A 19,064-nucleotide genomic window follows, 5' to 3' on the forward strand; every position below is an offset into this window, starting at 1 on the left:
TGGAAACCAACAAACATTGGCAAAGCTATAGAAAAATAGTTAGGGCCCTAGGTGGAGGACCAAACCATATACTAAGAAAGTGGAATGCGAAGTGAAGTCCCCCACCCGAGGATATGGAGTTGTTAGAGGAGAGCTGGAAGAACCAGGAACCCCAAGAGATGAGAACCCGAGTGACCCCCAGCGACCAGGAGAGCAGAGGTTAGTACCTGGTCTCAACAAAGAATAACAGGAGGACTGAGAAAAACGATTGTACAAGAACAGGACCAGACAAGAAGAAACCAAAGATGGATTCCCGAAAGGGGACCTGCAAAAGAAGGGGACAGAGTCCAGTCCACAATGGGGTGTCCAGTGGGCACAGGAGCTACTACCCACCCTTCTGTGGATGAAGAACCAGGTCGACAGGGAGGAAGACCAGCTGTGAAGCTCAGGAGTTGCGGAGAAGTCCCTGGAGTGGTGCAGTTGGTGTCCCACATCGATCGTCTCAGATGGTCAGTGGTGCTGGAGAACCACCAACAAGCCTTGGCAAATGCAAGACGAGAAAAAAAGAGTTGCAAGGCTGAAGAGGACCAGCAAGGTCTGGGGGACTTGACCCTTGGAGGGGAGTCCGGGTGAACCCTTAGCAGTCGGAAGAGCCAACAGAAGCAGTCGCAGCCCCCACAGGCAACCCACTGGCAGCAGGCACATTAAGTCACAGTGAGGTCCCATCAGCACACCTGGAGAGGAGTCCTACGTTGCTGTAACAGCAGAGAGGAGACTGTGCTTGTCAGGATGAAGGGCTGGGGTCCGGGGCTACTCGGAGCCTGAAGATCCCTTGGAGCAGGAGACAACAAGTCTTGGTAGCTGCAAGAGTCATGGTGCACAGGGGTACTGTCTTGCAAGGAGAGACCAGGGCTCACCGTTACCCAAGTTAAACAGCTGGCAGAGAGGAGCAACAGGACCACTCCAGAACACCAACTGTGATGCAGGATCCACGCAGTTCCAGAGAAGTGCAGATCCATGCAGCCAGAAGTTGTTGCTGTACTTGCCTGCAGATGCAGGGGAGTGACTACTCCACTCCAAGGAAGATTCCTTCTTGCTGCAGGCTGAAGCCTCGCCAACATCAATGGATGCAAGCTGGGGAAATGTTGCAGGTGCTGGAAGGAGCGGGAGAAACAATGTTGGAAAGTGAAGTCATCACCGGAGTTGCAGTCTTGTCGTTTCTGAAGAATCCAGTTGCAGTCCAAGTGGCCAGAAGTGTCAGTAAATGATGCAGAAGAGTCCTGTTGGAGTCTTGCACATCAACTCTGGGGATCCACCCTCAATGGAGTCCCTAAATAGCCCTAAAAGGGGATTTGGTCACCTTGCAAGGTGACCACCTAGCAGGAGGGGCCTCTGACGTCATCTACCTGACCTGGCCACTCAGATGCTCCCAGGTGCCTCTGCACATCTTGGTTTCAAGATGGCAGAATCGAGTTGCCACCTGGAGGAGCTCTGGGCACCACCCCTGGGGTGGTGATGGACAGGGGAGTAGTCACTCCCATTTCCTTTGTCCAGTTTCCCACCAGAGCAGGGACCAGGGGCCCCTGGGCCAGTGTGATCTTTTTTATGCAAGGATGGCACCAAATGTGCCCTTCAAAGCAAACCAGTGGCTTAGAAAGGCTACCCCTTACAAGCCTTGTAACGCCTATTTCCAAGGGAGAGGGTGTTGCCTCCCTCTCCCACAGGAAATCCTTTGTTCTGCCTTCCCCTGCCTGAGCTGGTCAAGCAGCAGGAGGACAGAAACCTGTCTGAGGGGTGGCAGCAGCACGGGCTGCCCAGAAAACCCTAGAGGTCTGGTAGGAGCAATGCTGGGGGCCCTCTAAGGAGCCCCCAGAGAGCATGGAATCATGCAACCAAAAATGGCAACAATATTGGGGTATAATGTCGAAGAACAGGTTACTTACCTTCGGTAACGCCTTTTCTGGTAGATACATTAACTACCTGTGGATTCCTCACCTAAAGAATTTTCCCCCACGTGCCAGCTTCGCCGGAAATTTTCTTCTAGCTCTGCACGTCAACGTCACAATTGCCCGACTCCACGCGACGCCGTATGACGTCATCCAGGCAATAAGAAGCCCTCGACAACGTGCAGACGTCAGTTATCACCATTTTTTTACGTGCCTTTGAGGCGAACAGGTGAACATTGACCTTGAAGAGAAATATAATCACATCAAGTAAAGTTAAACCGCAACATTTATTACAATAAAATAAAATGAAACCAATGGCAACAACACCCTCATGTGGAAACATATATACATAGCCAAGTTCAAACATGTGTCCTTTGAAATATACCATATAGAGAAAGAAATACATATATACATGCCATCATTATATACATGCCCTCATTATCTACAAATATACAAGAAAACGGTGCTCACCCAAGGATTTAGTGGTAAGACCAACCAGGCAACAGGGAGGCGGGTGGGACCGTGAGGAATCCACAGGTAGTTAATGTATCCACCAGAAAAGGCGTTACCGAAGGTAAGTAACTAGTTCTTCTGATGGATACACCTACCTGTGGATTCCTCACCTAAAGCAGTACTACCTCCTGAGGCGTGTGCCTGAATGGTCAAACCAAGAAATCCTGCAGCACTGAGCGTGCAAAATGGCCATCCCTCCTGACCTCAGAGTCCAAACACTAATGTTTGACAAAAGTATGGAGGGATGCCCAAGTTGCCGCCTTGCAGATGTCAACCACAGGAACACACCTAGCCAAGGCCGATGAAGCAGCCTTAGCTCTGGTGGAATGAGCCCAAAGCCCCACAGGTGGTTCTTTCTTTGCTAAGGAATAACAAAGTTTGATAAAGAGAATGACCCACCTGGACAGCGTTCTCTTGTGGACTGCTCTGCCTCTCCTCTTCCCCACGTATCCAACAAAGAGCTGATCGTCTTGCCTGAACTCCCTCGTCCTGTCGACAAAGAAGCTCAATGCTCTTCGTGGATCCAACTGGTGAAGCCTCTCTTCCTCTTTGGATGGATGAGGCGGAGGGTAAAAGGAAGAGAGAGTCGACTGCCCCAAGTGAAAGGGTGCAACAACCTTCGGGAGGAAAGCCGCCTTGGTCCTTAACACCACTTTGTCTCTAAAAAAGGAAAGGTATGGAGATTCTACACTAAGAGCCTGGAGCTCACTCACTCTTCAGGCCGATGCTATGGCCACTAGAAACACAGTTTTTAAAACTAGTAAACGTAAGGAACAAGAGTGCATCGGCTCAAATGGCTATCACATTAGGAATGTCAATACTAAATTAAGATCCCACTGTGGCATAACAAACGGAGTGGGCGGAAACTTATTAGTGAGACCCTTAATGAACCTCAATACCAAAGGTGACTTAAACAGAGAGGGCTGGTCTGGGAGGCACAGAAACGCCGACAGTGCTGATAAATAACCCTTAACTGTGGCAACTGCACAACACTTCTGTGCCAAGGAAAGAGCAAATAACAATACGTCAGACATGTGAGCCTTTAAGGGATTAATTTGGCTCTCCACTCCAACCGACAAATCTAGCCCACCTGCTTGCATAGATCGATTTGGTGGAGTGTCGCCTGGCCAATAAATTAACATCCACCACTTCCGGCAGGAGAGAAAAGGCACTCAGATTGCTCCATTCAATCTCCAGGCATGAAGGTGCAGGCTCTGGAGGTGGGGGTGTAGAATCTGCCCCTGCGACTGCGAGAGGAGGTCTGCCCTGTAAGGGAGACGGAGCGGAGGGCACAGAGAGAGTTGGAGACCACCCCCTTCTTGGCCAATCCGGGGCTATTACGATGACTTGGGCCCGGTCTTGGCGGTTCTTCCTCAGAACTCGAGGAATCAAGGGCATGGGAGGAAACACGTAAAGCAACTGACCCTTCCAGGGCATCTGAAACGCGTCCCCCAAAGCTCCTTGCACCGGATACTGGAGGCTGCAAAACGACGGGCAGTGCGTGTTCTCCTGAGTGGCAAACAGATCTATCTGCGGGTATCCCCACATATGGAAGATGTAAAGAACCAGATCCGGATGAAGACACCACTCATTATCGATCGAGATGCGCCAACTGAGAACGTCCGCACATACGTTCAGAACTCCGGACAAATGATTTGCTACCAAGCAAATCTCGTGGTCCTGAAGCCAGGACCAGAGTCGAAGAGCTTCTCTGCAGAGAAGATAGGACCCCACTCCCCCGCTTGTTTGTATACCACATCGCGGTAGTGTTGTCCGTCAGGACCTGAACTGACTTACCGCAAAGGTAAGGGAGGAAGGCCTTGAAAGCCAGACGTATCGCCTGCAATTCCAACATATTGATGTGAAATCTCTGTTCCACTGGAGACCAAAGACCTTTGATCTCCAGGTCCCCCAGATGAGCTTCCCACCCTAGAGTGGAAGCATCCGTCACAACTGTGGCCACTGGCGGAGGCAGCGAAAAAGGCCTCCTTGCGACAGGTTGCCGACCGCAGTCCACCATTGAAGATCCACAGCAGTGTCTCTGGAGATCCTGATCGAATCCTCGAGATCTCCTTTGTGTTGAAACCACTGCCTGCGGACGCACCACTGAAGAGCCCTCATGTGCCAGCGTGCATGAGTGTCCAGCAGAATGCAAGAAGCGAACAGACCAAGCAGACGAAGGACCTTAAGGACTGGAACTACTGCTTCATTTCGGAACATTGGAATCAACACCTGAATGTCCTGAACCCGCTGGGGCGGAGGAAAGGCCCGATTCAATGTTGTGTCCAGTACTGCGCGTATGAACAGGAGGCGTTAAGAGGGCTCCAGGTGAGATTTGGGCACACTGACTGAGAAACCCAGGTCGAACAACAACTGAGTTGTCGACTGCAGGTGACGCCGCAAGAGCTCCGGAGACTTGGCTTTGATCAACCAAACATCCAGATAAGGAAATACCGTTATCCCCCTTCTTCTGAGCTCTGCTGCAACCACCGCCATCACCTTTGTGAAGACTCCAGGTGCCGAAGTAAGACCAAACGGGAGGACTGCAAACTGATAGTGCTGCAACCCCACCACAAACCGGAGATACTTCCTGTGTGACTTGAGGATCGGAATATGGAAGTACGCATCCTGCAAATCTACAGACATCATCCAATCTCCTTCGTTCAACACCAAAAGAACCTGTGACAGGGTCAGCATCTTGAGCTTTTCCTGCTTGAGGAACCAATTCAAAATCCTCAGGTCCAAGATTGGACGTAACCTACCATCCTTTTTGGGGATCAGGAAGTACCTTGAGTAGCAGCCCTGACCCCTCTCCTGCTCTGGAACCAACTCCACTGCACCTTTCGACAAAAGGGACATCACCTCCTGTTGCAATAACAGAAGATGGTCGTCCGAACAGAAGGAGGGACGGGGAGGAAAGGGAGGAGGGAATTCCCGAAAGGGAAGAGCATACCCCTTCTTCGCGAGGTCGATGACCCAGGAGTCTGATGTTATGGACATGGGACGAAAGCGGGCAATTCTCCCCCCTACCGGAGACATGTGAGCAGGGAGTGGTGGAGGACTAAGGCTGCTTTCCCTGCCGCACCCCTCCTGAGGAAGAGGCAGAGTGCTGCTGGGTGGTCCCTCTAGTTCGTACTCTACCCCTGCCCCTGAAGGATCTGTAAGGTAGGGTTCCTGCAGGTTTCTGCCCTGCTGCATGGAGCCTGCCACGAAAGGAGATGCCACGACCAAAACCTCTAAATTTTCTAAAATATTTAAAGGTAGAGGAAGTGGCTGCCTGAAGTCCCAACGACCTCGCCGTGGCTCTACTCTCTTTAAAGTGTTCAAGAGCAGAATCGGCTTTTGCTCCAAAAACTTTATCACTGTCAAATGGCAGGTCCAGGAGAGTAGTCTGTACATCCGGGGAGAAACCTGATGAACGCAGCCAAGCCTACCGCCTTGTCACTATGGACGTGCCCATAGCTCTTGCCACTGAATCAGAGGTGTCCAGCCCAGTTTGAATCACCTGGGTCGCCGCCTGAGCGTCCGACAATAGGTGCAATACCTCCTAAGGCAAATCAGGGTGACCCTTAGCCTCCTCCATAAGGGCATGAATACAACGCCCCAAAATGCAAGTCGCATTGGTCGACTTTAAGGCCATGCTGCAAGAATAAAATGCCTTTTTTGCTGCCTGGTCCATTTTCTTAGACTCCCTGTCCGCTGGGGCCCCGGGGAACGAACCAGGAGCTGAACGGGAGTAGCACGACGCCTGAACAACCAAACTCTCCGGAGTTGGATGCTTGGTGAGAAAGTCCAGATCACCTGGAGCCACACAATAGCGTCTCGCTCCAGCCCTGTTGACGGCTGACAAAGTCACTGGCTTCTTCCAGATATCTTTAATGGGGTCCAAAAGAGCCTCATTGAAAGGCAAGAGAGGCTCCGCCACCGCTGGATGCAGCACTTCAGTCAGAAGGTTTGTTTTCACGTCTGTAGCAGGAAGAGGAAGGTCTAAAAAGTCTGCAGCCTTCCTTATAGCAGCATGAAATGACGCAGCCTCCTCCGTATACTCCCCTGGGGAAGCCCGATCCCATTCAGGGGAAGTGTCCAGGCCACTTGCTGTGTCCAAGCCTTGTAGGTCTCCCGAAGGCTCCATTATCTCACCTTGCTCCAAATGTTGTCTGCTATACCCCTCTTCCTCCAGGAGCCGTAAAGCCAATCTCCTGGATCGGAGTGTGGATTTGAGCCCCGGCGTCGATAAGGCGTCGGCCGACGCCGAAGATCTTCGTCGGCGCCGCTCCTCGGATCCATCCGACGCCAGACCCTCCGGCACCACAGGAAACTTCACAGTAGACTAGATCTGTGGTGAATCCATCGGCGCCGGGACAGCAGACGGCGTCACAGGCCTTCTGGGCGACGCCAAGGGCATCAGTGCCGAAGCGGCTCCAGAAGAAAGAAAGGGCATAAAGGGTGTCAGCTTGTAAGGAGCCGGAGCACCCAAGTTAAAGGCCAAAGGACCTGACGGCCCCGTATGCCCTCCTCCAGGCGCCATGGTGGCAAAGATGTTAAACATTGCATTTAAAAATGCAGCGGGATCCGTACCCGGCGCCGGGAAAGCCGGATAAGTCTGTGGAACCGGCGCCGGAGGAGAAGCCGATGATAGACCAGGCACCTCCTGCCCTGGAGAAGCCGTCAACTCCTGATGAGGCTCGACTTCAAACACCGACAGAGGAGACGTCGGAGAAGCCGGAGTTGTTGGAGGTGGAGGTGTGACAGTCGGGCTAATCTCCCACAGCGGCCGGCGCCGAGCTGACGGAAATCTGGATCGGGATCAGTCCCTGCTCGATCGGCGCCGTGATTCGTGACGCCGCCGAAAGTCCCCATGACGTCAATGAGTCTTTGAAGATCGCGAAGAAGACTCTCTGCGATGACGCCTCTCCTTCCTCTTCTTTGAAGGGGCCAGAAATAACTTTGCCTCTCGCTCTTTAAGGGCCTTAGGATTCATGCTTTGGCATGAGCCGCAGGACTCGACCTCATGGTCGAAACTAAGGCACCATAAACAATTTTCATGGGGGTCCGTAACCGACATCCGACCCCCACACTGGCTACAAGGTTTAAAACCAGATTTTCTCGGCTGAGACATAGTAACACCGAAGTGAAACTGTAGCTCCCTGTTAGCCGCGAAGAAAAAACTTTACTCGAAGGAACGGAAAAAAGGGAACTGACGTCTGCACGTCGACGAGGGCTTCTTATTGCCTGGATGACGTCATACAGCGTCGCGTGGAGTCGGGCAATTGTAACGTCATCGTCGACATGCAGAGCTAGAAGAAAATTTCCGTTGAAGCTGGCGCGTGGGGGAAAATTCTTTAGGTGATGAATCCACAGGTAGGTGTATCCATTAGAAATGTTTAATACCAAACATGCCCAGGTTCGGAGTTACGATTATGTAACTGGACACAGGTGTGTCCAGTACATGGGTAAAAATAGCTTCCCCGCCCCAACGAAGTCCAGTAAAATGGAATTGGAGCTCATACGGGCACCTCTGCTCCTGCAGGGGTGCGCTCACACACAGGGACCCACACCCTGCCCTCTGGGCTAGGAGGGCCTACCACAGGGGTGACTTGCAGTGACCTGTGGCAAAATGGTGCATGTACCTTTTCACGCAGGCTGCAATGGCAGGCGTGTAGACAAATTGTGCATAGGCTCCCATGGGTGGCATAATACATGCTGCAGCCCCTGGGGAACCCTTGGTGTCCCAATGCCCTGGGTACCTAAGTACCATATACTAGGGACTTATAAGGGAGACCCCAGTATGCCAATTGTGGAGTGCCTAAAGGTCCTAGGCAACCAAATTTAGAGGGAGAGATCATAGTTGCTGGGGTCCTGGTTAGCAGGATCCCTGTGAAAACAGTCTAAGCACACTGATAGCAGGAAAAAGCTGGGGATAACCATGTCAAAAAGAGTGACTTTCTTACAAAGTGGTTTAACAGAAAGGGCCTGTACCTCACTGCCTTGCTGCACCAGTGTTACAGCAACAAGAAAGACTGTCTTAAGGGTAAGAACCCTGAGCCTGAAGAGGAGCTGAAAGGGCACACGCATGAGGAATGTGAGAACTAAGGTTAAGTCTCATTGGGGCCTAACAAACTGAGAAGGAGGAAACATTTTGTAACCCTTTGATGTAATGCATCACAACGGCTGACTAAAATAATGATGGCTGGCCTGCCAACCATAAAAAGGCTGACAGGTACCTTTTAACAGTGCCCAAAGCAAGGCCTTGATGGGCGAGGAACAACACAAAGAGAGCTTTGAACAGTTTGGCTTGGAGTGGGTCGATCTGTTTAGCAACGCACCAGGCCATAAACGTATCCCAATGGCAGGCGTATACAGATTTGGTTGCTAGATGCCTGGCAGCCAAGATGACATCCACAACTTTGGTAAGAAGATCGAAAGCACTCATCTGCCACCTCTCAATCGCCAGGCATATAGTTGTAGGTTGTTCTGATGCAGAACCTAATTTGGCTGCTGCAACAGGGTATCAACCCAGAAATGCAGCCTAATGGAAGGACAGATGCTCATTTCTAGGAATTCAGGATACCATATTCTACTTGCCCACTTTGGGGCCACTAGGATGACCGGGACAGGACAGGTTATCAGATGTCCCTGTTGAACTCCTCTCTGGGTACTGAGCCCATGAACACAAAAGGGCAGTGGAGATTGTTGCATCTGTTGAGGCTGTTAACTGTACTGAAAGTCCTTACCAAAGTCACAGAAACAGTTGGTGTGGCTTGTGTGAGGGAGCAGAACAGCCCAGGGAGCGCTCTTTGAAGCACTCCAGGGCTGAATCTGCTTTATCTCCAGTTGGGAGCCCTTAACCAGCATGTCCACAAAACTAGCCTGAATGTCTCCTGAAATGTTAGGGGACTGCATCCATGCATGTCTGAGAATGTCACACTATTGCCAGTAGCCCTGCTGAGGGAGTCAGTGGTATCCAGTCTGCACCAGATAGGAAATGTGGCTGCATCACGATCATCTTCATGGCCTTTGAAAGAATGGCCAGGGCTTCTTCTGGAACCATGGGCAACACTTTGGACATGGAGTGCCACAAAGTGTGAGAATAGCGGCCTAAACGTCATCTAGCATTCATTGAGTGAAGGGTCAAACTTGTAGCGGAGAAAACTCTCCTACCAAAGATCTCTATCCTCTTCGATTACCTGTCGTGGGAGTAATGGAAAATAAGTTTGTGTTCACACTGGTGGTCGAAGCCTGTACTACAAGGCTTTTGTGAGTGGGGCGGGGTGTAGGAAAAGCTGGGTTGCCCAGAGCATAGTGACGGCGACTGTCGATGCACTGGTATACTTGAACAAGGTTTGGCCCAGGTACCCAAGAGCATATCCATAATTGCCTCCTTGACTGGGAGTAGAGGCTTAGAACTCAATTGGCCAGGTTGTAACATCTCAATCAGAACACTGGGTTTAACCTCCTGAGCAGGAAGGTGAAGATTAAGGACCGCCATATGATCATAGTTAAGGAGACACTGTCTTCCGTGGATGACCCTGGGAGGAAAAGTATACCAGTGTCTGGGGAGGTATCCAGACCATTGGTATCTTGGAGATCCTCATAACAGTTTTTCTTTTCATAAGGCTGCGTAATCCCGTAATCCTCAGCATCAAAGCCCCAGTTATCACTAACGAGTAGCAGGGTAACATGAGCCCTTCCGGAAGGCAAAGGCACAGTACAGGAATCAGAAGGGCAGTAAAGAGGTTGTGGCTCAAATAATGGACCACATGGCCTCAGTCTAGGTGGCGCTGTATCAATGTCAGACAGCACTAGGGGTTGACTAACATCGCCTGGAGTCGACGGATCATATTCCAGTGTGGGTTGTGGATCCAGGAAGGGAACCAGTACCAAAGTTGGTACGGAGCTCTAAATGGATCCAGAGGGCCTAACTGGCACAGAGGGTGGACTCATTGGAGGAAACTCAAATGGGAAGCCTCTCTGCTTCTTTGGGCCTGCAGGCATGCCAGAAGAAGCCAGTAACAAGCGAAAAAGGCACAGCATAGCATTACAGAAATCCTTGTTTGGCTGGGGTGTCGCTGACAGGTCTGGAAATTCCAGTTGCAACGGGACCAGTGTCGGAATCACTCCGAAGAAGACATACTTAGAGAGTATGATCAAAAGACACAATGAAATCCTTGCATTTTGTGAGCCAAGAGTGGTGGATGGGACCGAGTCCTTCTTGGACTTCTTGATAGATTTTCCTGAGGACTTAAAGCGTGAAAAACAATCATGGGAAAAACTGAGAGTGGGATTTGGGCCTACCATTAGACCGCAGCCGATCCACACATTGGGGTCTTGTGGGGCTTCTTGAATGGACTTCAGGTGCATTAAGGCACAATCACTGCAGTCCTTGGAGTTGTGCACCACAGGCAAATAAAATGTGGATCGGTAACATACATTTGTTTGCAACAAGTAAGGTTTGAGCACTGTCTCTTTATATAGTGACATATTCCCTTGCACACTTAAAATTTAGAAGAATATAAATGTCTTAATGAGACGAGAGGTAGCTCCGGATCCATGTCTGATGGCTAGTAAAGAAAGGAATTTATGTCAGAGAGCTTGAGTGTCGTTTATGTAGGCCCTCACACGTCACATCTGGTGTGGAACAACGTTGAGGTGGAGCCAACGCTGCCACCTACCAGTGTGCAGAAAGTGCTGCTCTTCGCTGATAACCAGGCAAAAGCACTCCTCTGCAATGCATACAGAGCCTTACTCTGTACAGCTGAACACCAATTCTGTCTACAGGCACTTACCAGTGCATGCACCATAAAATACTCCCGTTGATGGGGTGGTGGGAGTGTCCCAGAATAGTGGTGTAACTCAAACCCCAGTACTATTGACAATACTGGTTTCTGACCCAGATGCTGTACCCAGTATTAAATCCTCCATACCCAAAGGTGAACAGACTTCAATCCCTCAGCAATGTCACTTGTGGTATGCGTCCCATCTTCAACATGGACAGGAGTCTTGGCTGCCTTTTTTAAAATGTAGTGCAGAAGTAGGTGGAATTCACTGAATAAGAAATCCTGAGACATGAAATGCAGGCTGTGCTTGGGTCAGTCACTGAGATTTGTCTTTCCCTCCCAAGAGATTATTTGACATCTGTCTTAGATGACTGGTACAATAAAAGAAGGCATTTCATTTTTACCAAACCAAAAATTGTACAACCCAAAACAAAAACACCTTTTTCCAGGAAGAGGAAAACTACAGAAAAAAATCAAGGCCAAAAATATGAATATTGTTTCCTGCAGAAACATAAACCAGATCTTCTGATCAAATTTAAGTGCTGTGCTATATGCTTGCATGCATCTTTGAAATGCCCATGTGGTCTATGCAATAAATGAGAGCACCAACAATTTGTGGTCAAACTCAGTTGCTCAGGCACAGATATTTTTTTTCAACTGGTCTTTCAACAAGGGCTATTATATAGTTTCTGTTAATGGTAAAGGTCTATTAAATTTCACTAAACATTTAATTGTCAGACTCAAGAAAACGTTGCTGAAGGTCAATGAATAGTGTCATATCTTCAATGCACTATATAACACTGGCCCAGCATACCTCAACAATTGAACTATTTTCACAAACCTTCCAGACACATCCACTTGTCTGGACTCCTTTGCACAAATCCCACACACACAGGTAAAACCAGATTTGGTGGTTGAGCTTTCCACATTGCTCCTAAAGTGTGGTATGACCTACCACTATACACTAAAGCTTCCTCCCCACTTTGAGTCTAGGTGTGCGTAGCCCTAGACTCTACCAGCTGAGCCTCAGGATACCCTCTTGGGTAATGGTGCACTCTACAAATTTGCACAATGAGACATACAGCTACAGTAAGGAATAATGCCACACTAATGTCGGAAAAAACCCAGCGTTTAATGGTTGTCTGCTTCAAATAAACCCTATTTACACAATTATGTGAATACATTCATAGTTTACATGGCATATGTTTGAGAAATACTTAAGATCTAAATAAAACAGCAGGAGATACTTTCTGAATGTTTCTTTTTTGTTTATTACTTTAAATGCCACACTCCCTCAAAATGCTTGCTACACTCTATCTTGCCAAAAAAGCTATGATTTATTTCCTTGGGCAACAAATATGTGCAATTTTGCCAACAGCTGTATTTCCAAAACCTTGTTGCAAATATAACTGAATTCAGTGCCTTAAAGGTATCAGTGAGTCATTGATGCTGGGCTGGAAGAAGATTCAAGGTTTTAGAGACACATTTTCAATGTTAACTCCACCAAACTTACCCGACAATAAGTTGTTTTGGTTAAAAGTGAGACTGTTTCACTGCAATACCCCCGGTCACCTCTGAACACTCACTTTTACTTTGTAGAAGAATTGTTTTGCACCATGCGCAACTCCTCTCAGTGAAAGATCTCTTGACCGAGACAGTTCTTTCGTAAATTAGTTAAGTAGGTGTTCAATTTTATGAATCATAGTGACTGTACAGTGTGTAACATGACACGCAGTTCTCAACACACAACACTTCATCTCTAAAATGGAATCCCTCCACTGATCTGCCTCGCAACTTGCTCATCAGAGGACTCCTCTTTTGCCTTTTCACGATCCTTGTTCCAGTCTTTTAGGCCTTCAGGTAATGAGGTGTCCTCATCTAAGCTCCCTGTTCCTTCTACAAATTCTTCATAAGTAGATTTTTCAGCAAATGGCCTCGGTCCCAGTAGTTCAACCATGTCACTTTTATCCAGTACCTCTTTTTCTAGTAACCGTAAAGCAATCTGCAAAAGAAGAAAAAGTGAGATTAAGGGTAAAAACAAAATCTCAATGCAGGCAGAAATACCCTTCAAAATAATATTACAAGATCAATTAATATTACAAGCTCAAAACAGTGCCTTCTGGGTCGGAAGGAATGTTACTGGAAGGCTAAACTAAATCATGAAGTTTATTATGGCATTACATAAAACTGTCCAATACAGGACAACTGAATGAGAACACATATTGGCACTGTGTAACTGCCCCCCACCCACCTTCTCCCTTGCAGTCTTGGCTGGAAATTGTTTGCAAATGTGAGAAATCTGGTGGTCTCAGTCTGGTCTTGAGGTGCGTGTGATGGTCATTTGTGTGTGTATTATGTACCCTCTCACTGAAAGGGCACCACCATTCTGCTACATCAGAATGAACTGGCTTGTTGTGAAATACTGTTTTCCGGGAAGGAAGGTCAATGGACAAGAAGATTATGGAAGAAATTGCTATATCACAGTTCTCGATCCACATTATTGGGCCCTTGCCTCTGCTCACAAAAATCTCACAAATCTACAGCATGAATAAATATTTTTGAAAATGTAGTAAGTGTCCATGACCCACAATAAGGAAATAATTCTCTCTAGCAATGTTTTTAGAAGACCTTTGCTGGGGATGATGCACTTTGATGGACTGAGGATGGCAGCCACAACAAGTAAGGAAAACACTTTCTCTAGCAAGGTTCTTACAAGATCTTTGCTGGGGATGATGCACTTTGATGGGCTGGGGGTGGCACAGAGAACTTGGGCAAATAAACAGCTACAAGCTTCAGGCAATTTTTAAGAGGAAATAATTATCTATAGAGTGAAGATGGAAAAAGAATAGGTATGGATCGATACTGGGTCCCATCTGGATATGTGATTTGACATAAATGACAGATTGCTATTATGCAGATGTAATTCTCTGGGTGGTTTTACGAGGCCATGCACAAGAGCAGGGGAGGTACTTGGGGATTGTTTACAGTGGTCTTTACTGTGGATCATTCACTGATGATGTAGAGTGAATTGCTGATAATCGCCATTATATATATATATATATATATATATATATGAATGACCAGGCCACATGAATTATGTGATTCTGCAGCTATGACGTTTTCCGTATAATTATGGATTTGATGCATTTGATCCATAATCCATCATCTGCAATATAATCTATAGATTATAATAAAAAAAATGTTTTAGCTCAATCGGTTCATAAGTTACTATAAAGGCAGTAACACATGTTGCCCTACAGTGGAAGGCCCTTCACAAAGGTTGACTAGTCACATTTTAGTTGTTTATTGATGTGTTTGGGTGTTACACTTCTCAGTGGGATGAAAGCTTTGCCCATAAAGGGCTAACATGAGTAAAATTAAGAAAATGATAAAGTCAATGAAAAAAAACTTGGACTATTAGTTAAGGAGGTCAAGAATCCACCTCAAGTAATAATCACAATTGTGTCAGGATAAATACTCACTAAATTAACCTGATCCTATCTCATGTAACTATGGCACAGAGAAAACAAGCTTAATTTAGGAAAATTTGTAAATTATTTAAGTAGTACTAAACAAGTAATGAAGTTGAAAAGCAAACCAATAAAAATCCTAAAACAAATTAGAAAAATATAGTAAAATGTCATAAACACAACAGCAAAATGATGAAATCCAAAATAACAAAAAACAGAGATAGGATATTTTAAATGTTTTAAGTAGTTATAGCGCTAAAAAGCACAAAGTTCCAAAGATAATCAATGGTCATTGTAGAGCAGTACTTAGGGACAACTTGACACTGACCGAGAGCAATGGAGTGCAGGCCAGATACGCTAACCAGGTTTTCTCTGGTCAAATATTTTAGCTTTTGACTTCAGCTCTTTAAGCTCAAATCTACTACAGAAGTACACTTCTAAAGCCACCCAGGACCTCAGGGGAGGCACTTTGAGACTCACAGGGTGTAGGGCAGAATCCAGTCCAAGCCCAGTTGTCACTGAGCAGCTGGCGGTTGCAGGAAAGGCCTCTTGTAGCTTGTTATATCCCTGTAACTTGAACAAGAGGTAGCCTTGGAGTCTACTTTTTTGTCCTTACAAGAGGGAGAGCAGGTCCAGCCTTCTAGGTTCTTCTCAGGTCTCAGATGCCAAGTTCAAGCCTCTTCTGATCTTTCACAGGTACAGGAGCGTTCTGACTTGAGTGCCCAGAGATGCCATATTTATGCCTGGCACAAGCTAACAGGTGGTGACTCCTAGGTAAGCCATACCCACCACCTATGAAAGGGTTTTCAAATCCCCCAACATAATCAATTGACAGGAGACGTGGGACACTAAAGGGGAACTCTTTTTGAGGGATATGCATCCTTTAGTATAAAGGGCATTCCGTCCCCAAGTGGTTGAGCACGTGGGGAGTCTAGTCACACTTGTGAATCTAAGTCTGGATTGTAATCTTGAGATGATTTCAACTAATGCCCCGTACTTCCTAGCAGTCCTACTGAACTCTAACCAACATCCATCAATTTTTTGTATTAATACATATAATCGTATTCATGGGAAACAGAAATCGGAGATAGTGGAAGAAGTGGGCAGATTTAAATATAGACCCATGTAAGGACTGTTTCCTATATAACCCCAATGATACAGAAGGGCTCCCTGTTGAACAGGTTCATATTAAGCTCTCTCCACAGGGGAACCTAAATGACTTGGCGTAAATTTTAATTTATCTAATCTTTCCTTACAATCGTATAAACGACCAGTTGGAATCACCACTTTTATAGGTCATGGAGTAGGGACCATTATTGACTATATTTTTGTGTCCAGAGGGCTTTTTGCTCCCTTATCAAGTTTTTCCCTTGAATGGAACGTAAGCAGTGACCATAATCCCCTGATTGCTAGTTTTGCGTGGCAATTGAAGCCCTGTGGCTTAAGCGATCTGTGTAAAGCTTTAGTCATCACCAAAGATAGAGGGCATAAGTTTAAATGGGGAGATGTTATCCCTGAGCAGTGTAATGCTATCATGTTGTTATCATGCCAGGAAGAGTTTAAAATGTATCTTGTGGCTGGGGCCTCAGATACTCTCATTCTCAAAGCCTTTGATACACTTTTTGAGTATACTGAGCAGCCACTTAATAATCCAGGATCACTAGGTCCACCCAAGTCCTGTAAGCGGTTTGATAAAATCTGTACAAAGGCAAGGTAGGAGCTCCCGACATCATTCAAAAGTCCCCCCACAAGATAGGAATAAGGTTAAAACATGTAGATGAGCCTGCAAAGGAACTATAGCTAACAGGAAGATGCAGCTTAAGAATGAGTTGTGGGATGAGCTGGTAGCAGCTAGTACTTTAAAGGACACTCCCAAATTTTGTGGGCTCCTGAACCACCTGTTCAGTAAGGCTGATCAACTGTCTGATCAGTCAGTGTCGGTCTCAACTTAGGCTTGGGTAAAACATTTTTCAGACCTCTACAACCGTGAGGAATTAGAGCCTTCACCCCACCTCTGTAATAATACTGACAGCCTCACCATTGACTGGTTAGATGACAAAGAGGCAATTTCATCTTTACCCAAGGGCAAGGCCCTCCGGTGCCAATTGGGACCCAGGTGACTTGTTTCAATCATTAGTGGATCTCTGGGTCCCTGTTTTAAATCTTTATATAAATGTGGCTATTAGCGGCTCGCACCCTGAAGGTCTGAAAGCGATTAGTAATAGTCGCTATATTTAAAAAAGGAGATAGAGAGGATCCCGTAGGTTATAGGCAGATTTCACTGATTGATGTGGAAGTGAAGATTATAGGGAAGGGGATTCTGGCAAGACTCACTACCTGGGCAAGCGACAGGGGAATTCTCTCTCACTTTCAATATAGGTTTAGACCCGGTAGAGGCACAGCTGAGGAGAACTTAAGTTTGCACCTTCTGATATGTAAAAACACTAGGGCGAAGGAGGGCACTGTCTACATGGCCTTTACGGACTTCAGCTAAGTCTTTGACTGTGTCAAAGAGAGAAGCTTTGGTAGGAGTTGGGGTCTTTGGGGGTGGTTTACGCACTAGTCTCCTTTATGAGATAACTACATAGTGGACTAATGGGGATGGTTAGAGACGGACATGCTGGGAATGTTCCCAGTCCCTTGAACTAAAAAAAGGTGTCTGTCAGGGTTGTATCCTTGCCCTTCTTTTATTCATTGTGAATATAAATGGCCTAGAGAAGGCCTTTGTTGATACTGGCTGTGATGTCCTTAGTATTGGTGGCAGACCAATTCCAGTACTTTTACCCACTGGTGGATGATGCAGTCCTGATTGCCCGCACAGCTAGAAGCCTCCAACAACTTTTATTGATTTTATGAATAATCTAAAAAGTCACATCTTATGGTGGTAGGCACCAAGAATAGAAAATCTCGCAAACTCTCAGCACAGGGCCAGGTTTTAACTAGAGTGGGGAATTGTTCCTATTTGGGTTTGTTACTTAATTCGGGACTTAACTGGAAAACTCTGCGTATTAAAAATGGAAGGGTTTTACAAAAAGCCATCTCAGGGATTTATGTCTTTGCCAGATGCATCGGACATAAACCCCTGAAACACTGACTGGACATGTATAAGGGTAAATGTGTTCTGATGGCTACCTTTGGCTGCGAGATTTGGGGGTATACTAATATTGATTGCATTCAGGTGATTGAAAATAAGTTCCTGAGGAACTTACTGGCCGTTGGCCAGGGAACCCAGTCTGAAATTATGCATGAAGGACTGGGCATGTCTTTTCACATATTTTATTTGTGTTCATCCACTTTTATTATGGTGTTCTATCTGGCACAAGAAGGATTTACATTTTAATAGACTCATAGTCTAGGATTGCCTGTCCCTTGATAAAGCAGTCAAAATTACATGGGAACAATATGCCAATAAATCTTTTTATGAACTAGGTTGTCTAGGTCTTTTTTTACAACCCTAGGGATATAGTGAAAAGTGATCTAGCATGGGTTAAAAAAGCTTTCTCACAGAGGGTGGCGGCTGAATGGGAGAATTCTGCCTTAACAAAGCAATCTGTGCGCAAGTATGTCATGGTTAAATCTGATAATGGGATAGAGCACTACTTCCTCCTGAATATGTCAAGCAGACCTTCAATCATTTTAGACAAATTAAACCTGCGCATCTTTACTTACAGCTGCTAGCAACATCCGAATTGTGTTTCTTGCTTTCTTTCTGGTGTCCTATCTGTAAGCTATTAAGTATCGGAATTATATTACATCAGGACAGTGATGATACATTTTTAGTCTCATTTTAATGTTGAGTTGTGGTTTTATGGTGTGTGCCTGTAAAATTTTTAAAAGATGTATGATTAATTGAAGTATGATTATTGTGACATTTTATTTTATGAGATGCACACGTTTATGGTTTTTCAAAAATTGAATAAAGTTTGTTATTATTGGTCCAGAAAGCACACTTTTTGTTATTTAGCGTAAATCTGTTCAGTAGTTTTTAACATATTAAAAGAAAACCAAATTTGGATAGCTGGAGGCACGAAGCTTTGCGAATACTCTCGATCTCATGCAGAGATCTGACTGGCTGCCAAGACTTCAACCAGGAAGTGTTGGTAGCCATTTTGCGACTCTGCTTCAGCAGAGTCTAAAAAGAAAATGTAAAAAAAGGAAAGGGGGCAGGGTATGTTTACCCTAAACCTCAAGCCTAAGTGAAGGGTCCCCCTGGGCCCCTTCCAAAAGCTTAAACGTATTTTTTTTAATTTTTTAAATCAAAGTAAATCTGCAAACTTCACAGTGATTTTCAAAAAAGGAAACACTTTAACAGTAAGCATGGTCTACCGTGCTCGCATTAAATCGTGCCCCCAGGTGGGCCAGGTCCCCAGGGCATTGTG

General features: G+C 46.4%; 1 protein-coding gene across 4 annotated transcripts in view; it reads right to left on the minus strand.

Moving 5' to 3' along the window:
• Positions 1-12,328: 12,328 nt before the first annotated feature.
• Positions 12,329-19,064, minus strand: part of AFG3L2 (AFG3 like matrix AAA peptidase subunit 2) — a 336,314-nt gene continuing 329,578 nt past the window's right edge. For all 4 annotated transcript variants that reach the window (XM_069219758.1, XM_069219759.1, XM_069219757.1 and 1 more), the window contains one exon: positions 12,329-13,217. In XM_069219758.1, coding sequence (XP_069075859.1) covers positions 12,975-13,217 — 243 coding nt within the window. In that variant the 3' untranslated portion in view covers positions 12,329-12,974. The remainder of the gene's footprint in view (positions 13,218-19,064) is intronic.

Source organism: Pleurodeles waltl, chromosome 2_2 (assembly GCF_031143425.1).
Source record: "Pleurodeles waltl isolate 20211129_DDA chromosome 2_2, aPleWal1.hap1.20221129, whole genome shotgun sequence".
NCBI lineage: Eukaryota > Metazoa > Chordata > Amphibia > Caudata > Salamandridae > Pleurodeles > Pleurodeles waltl.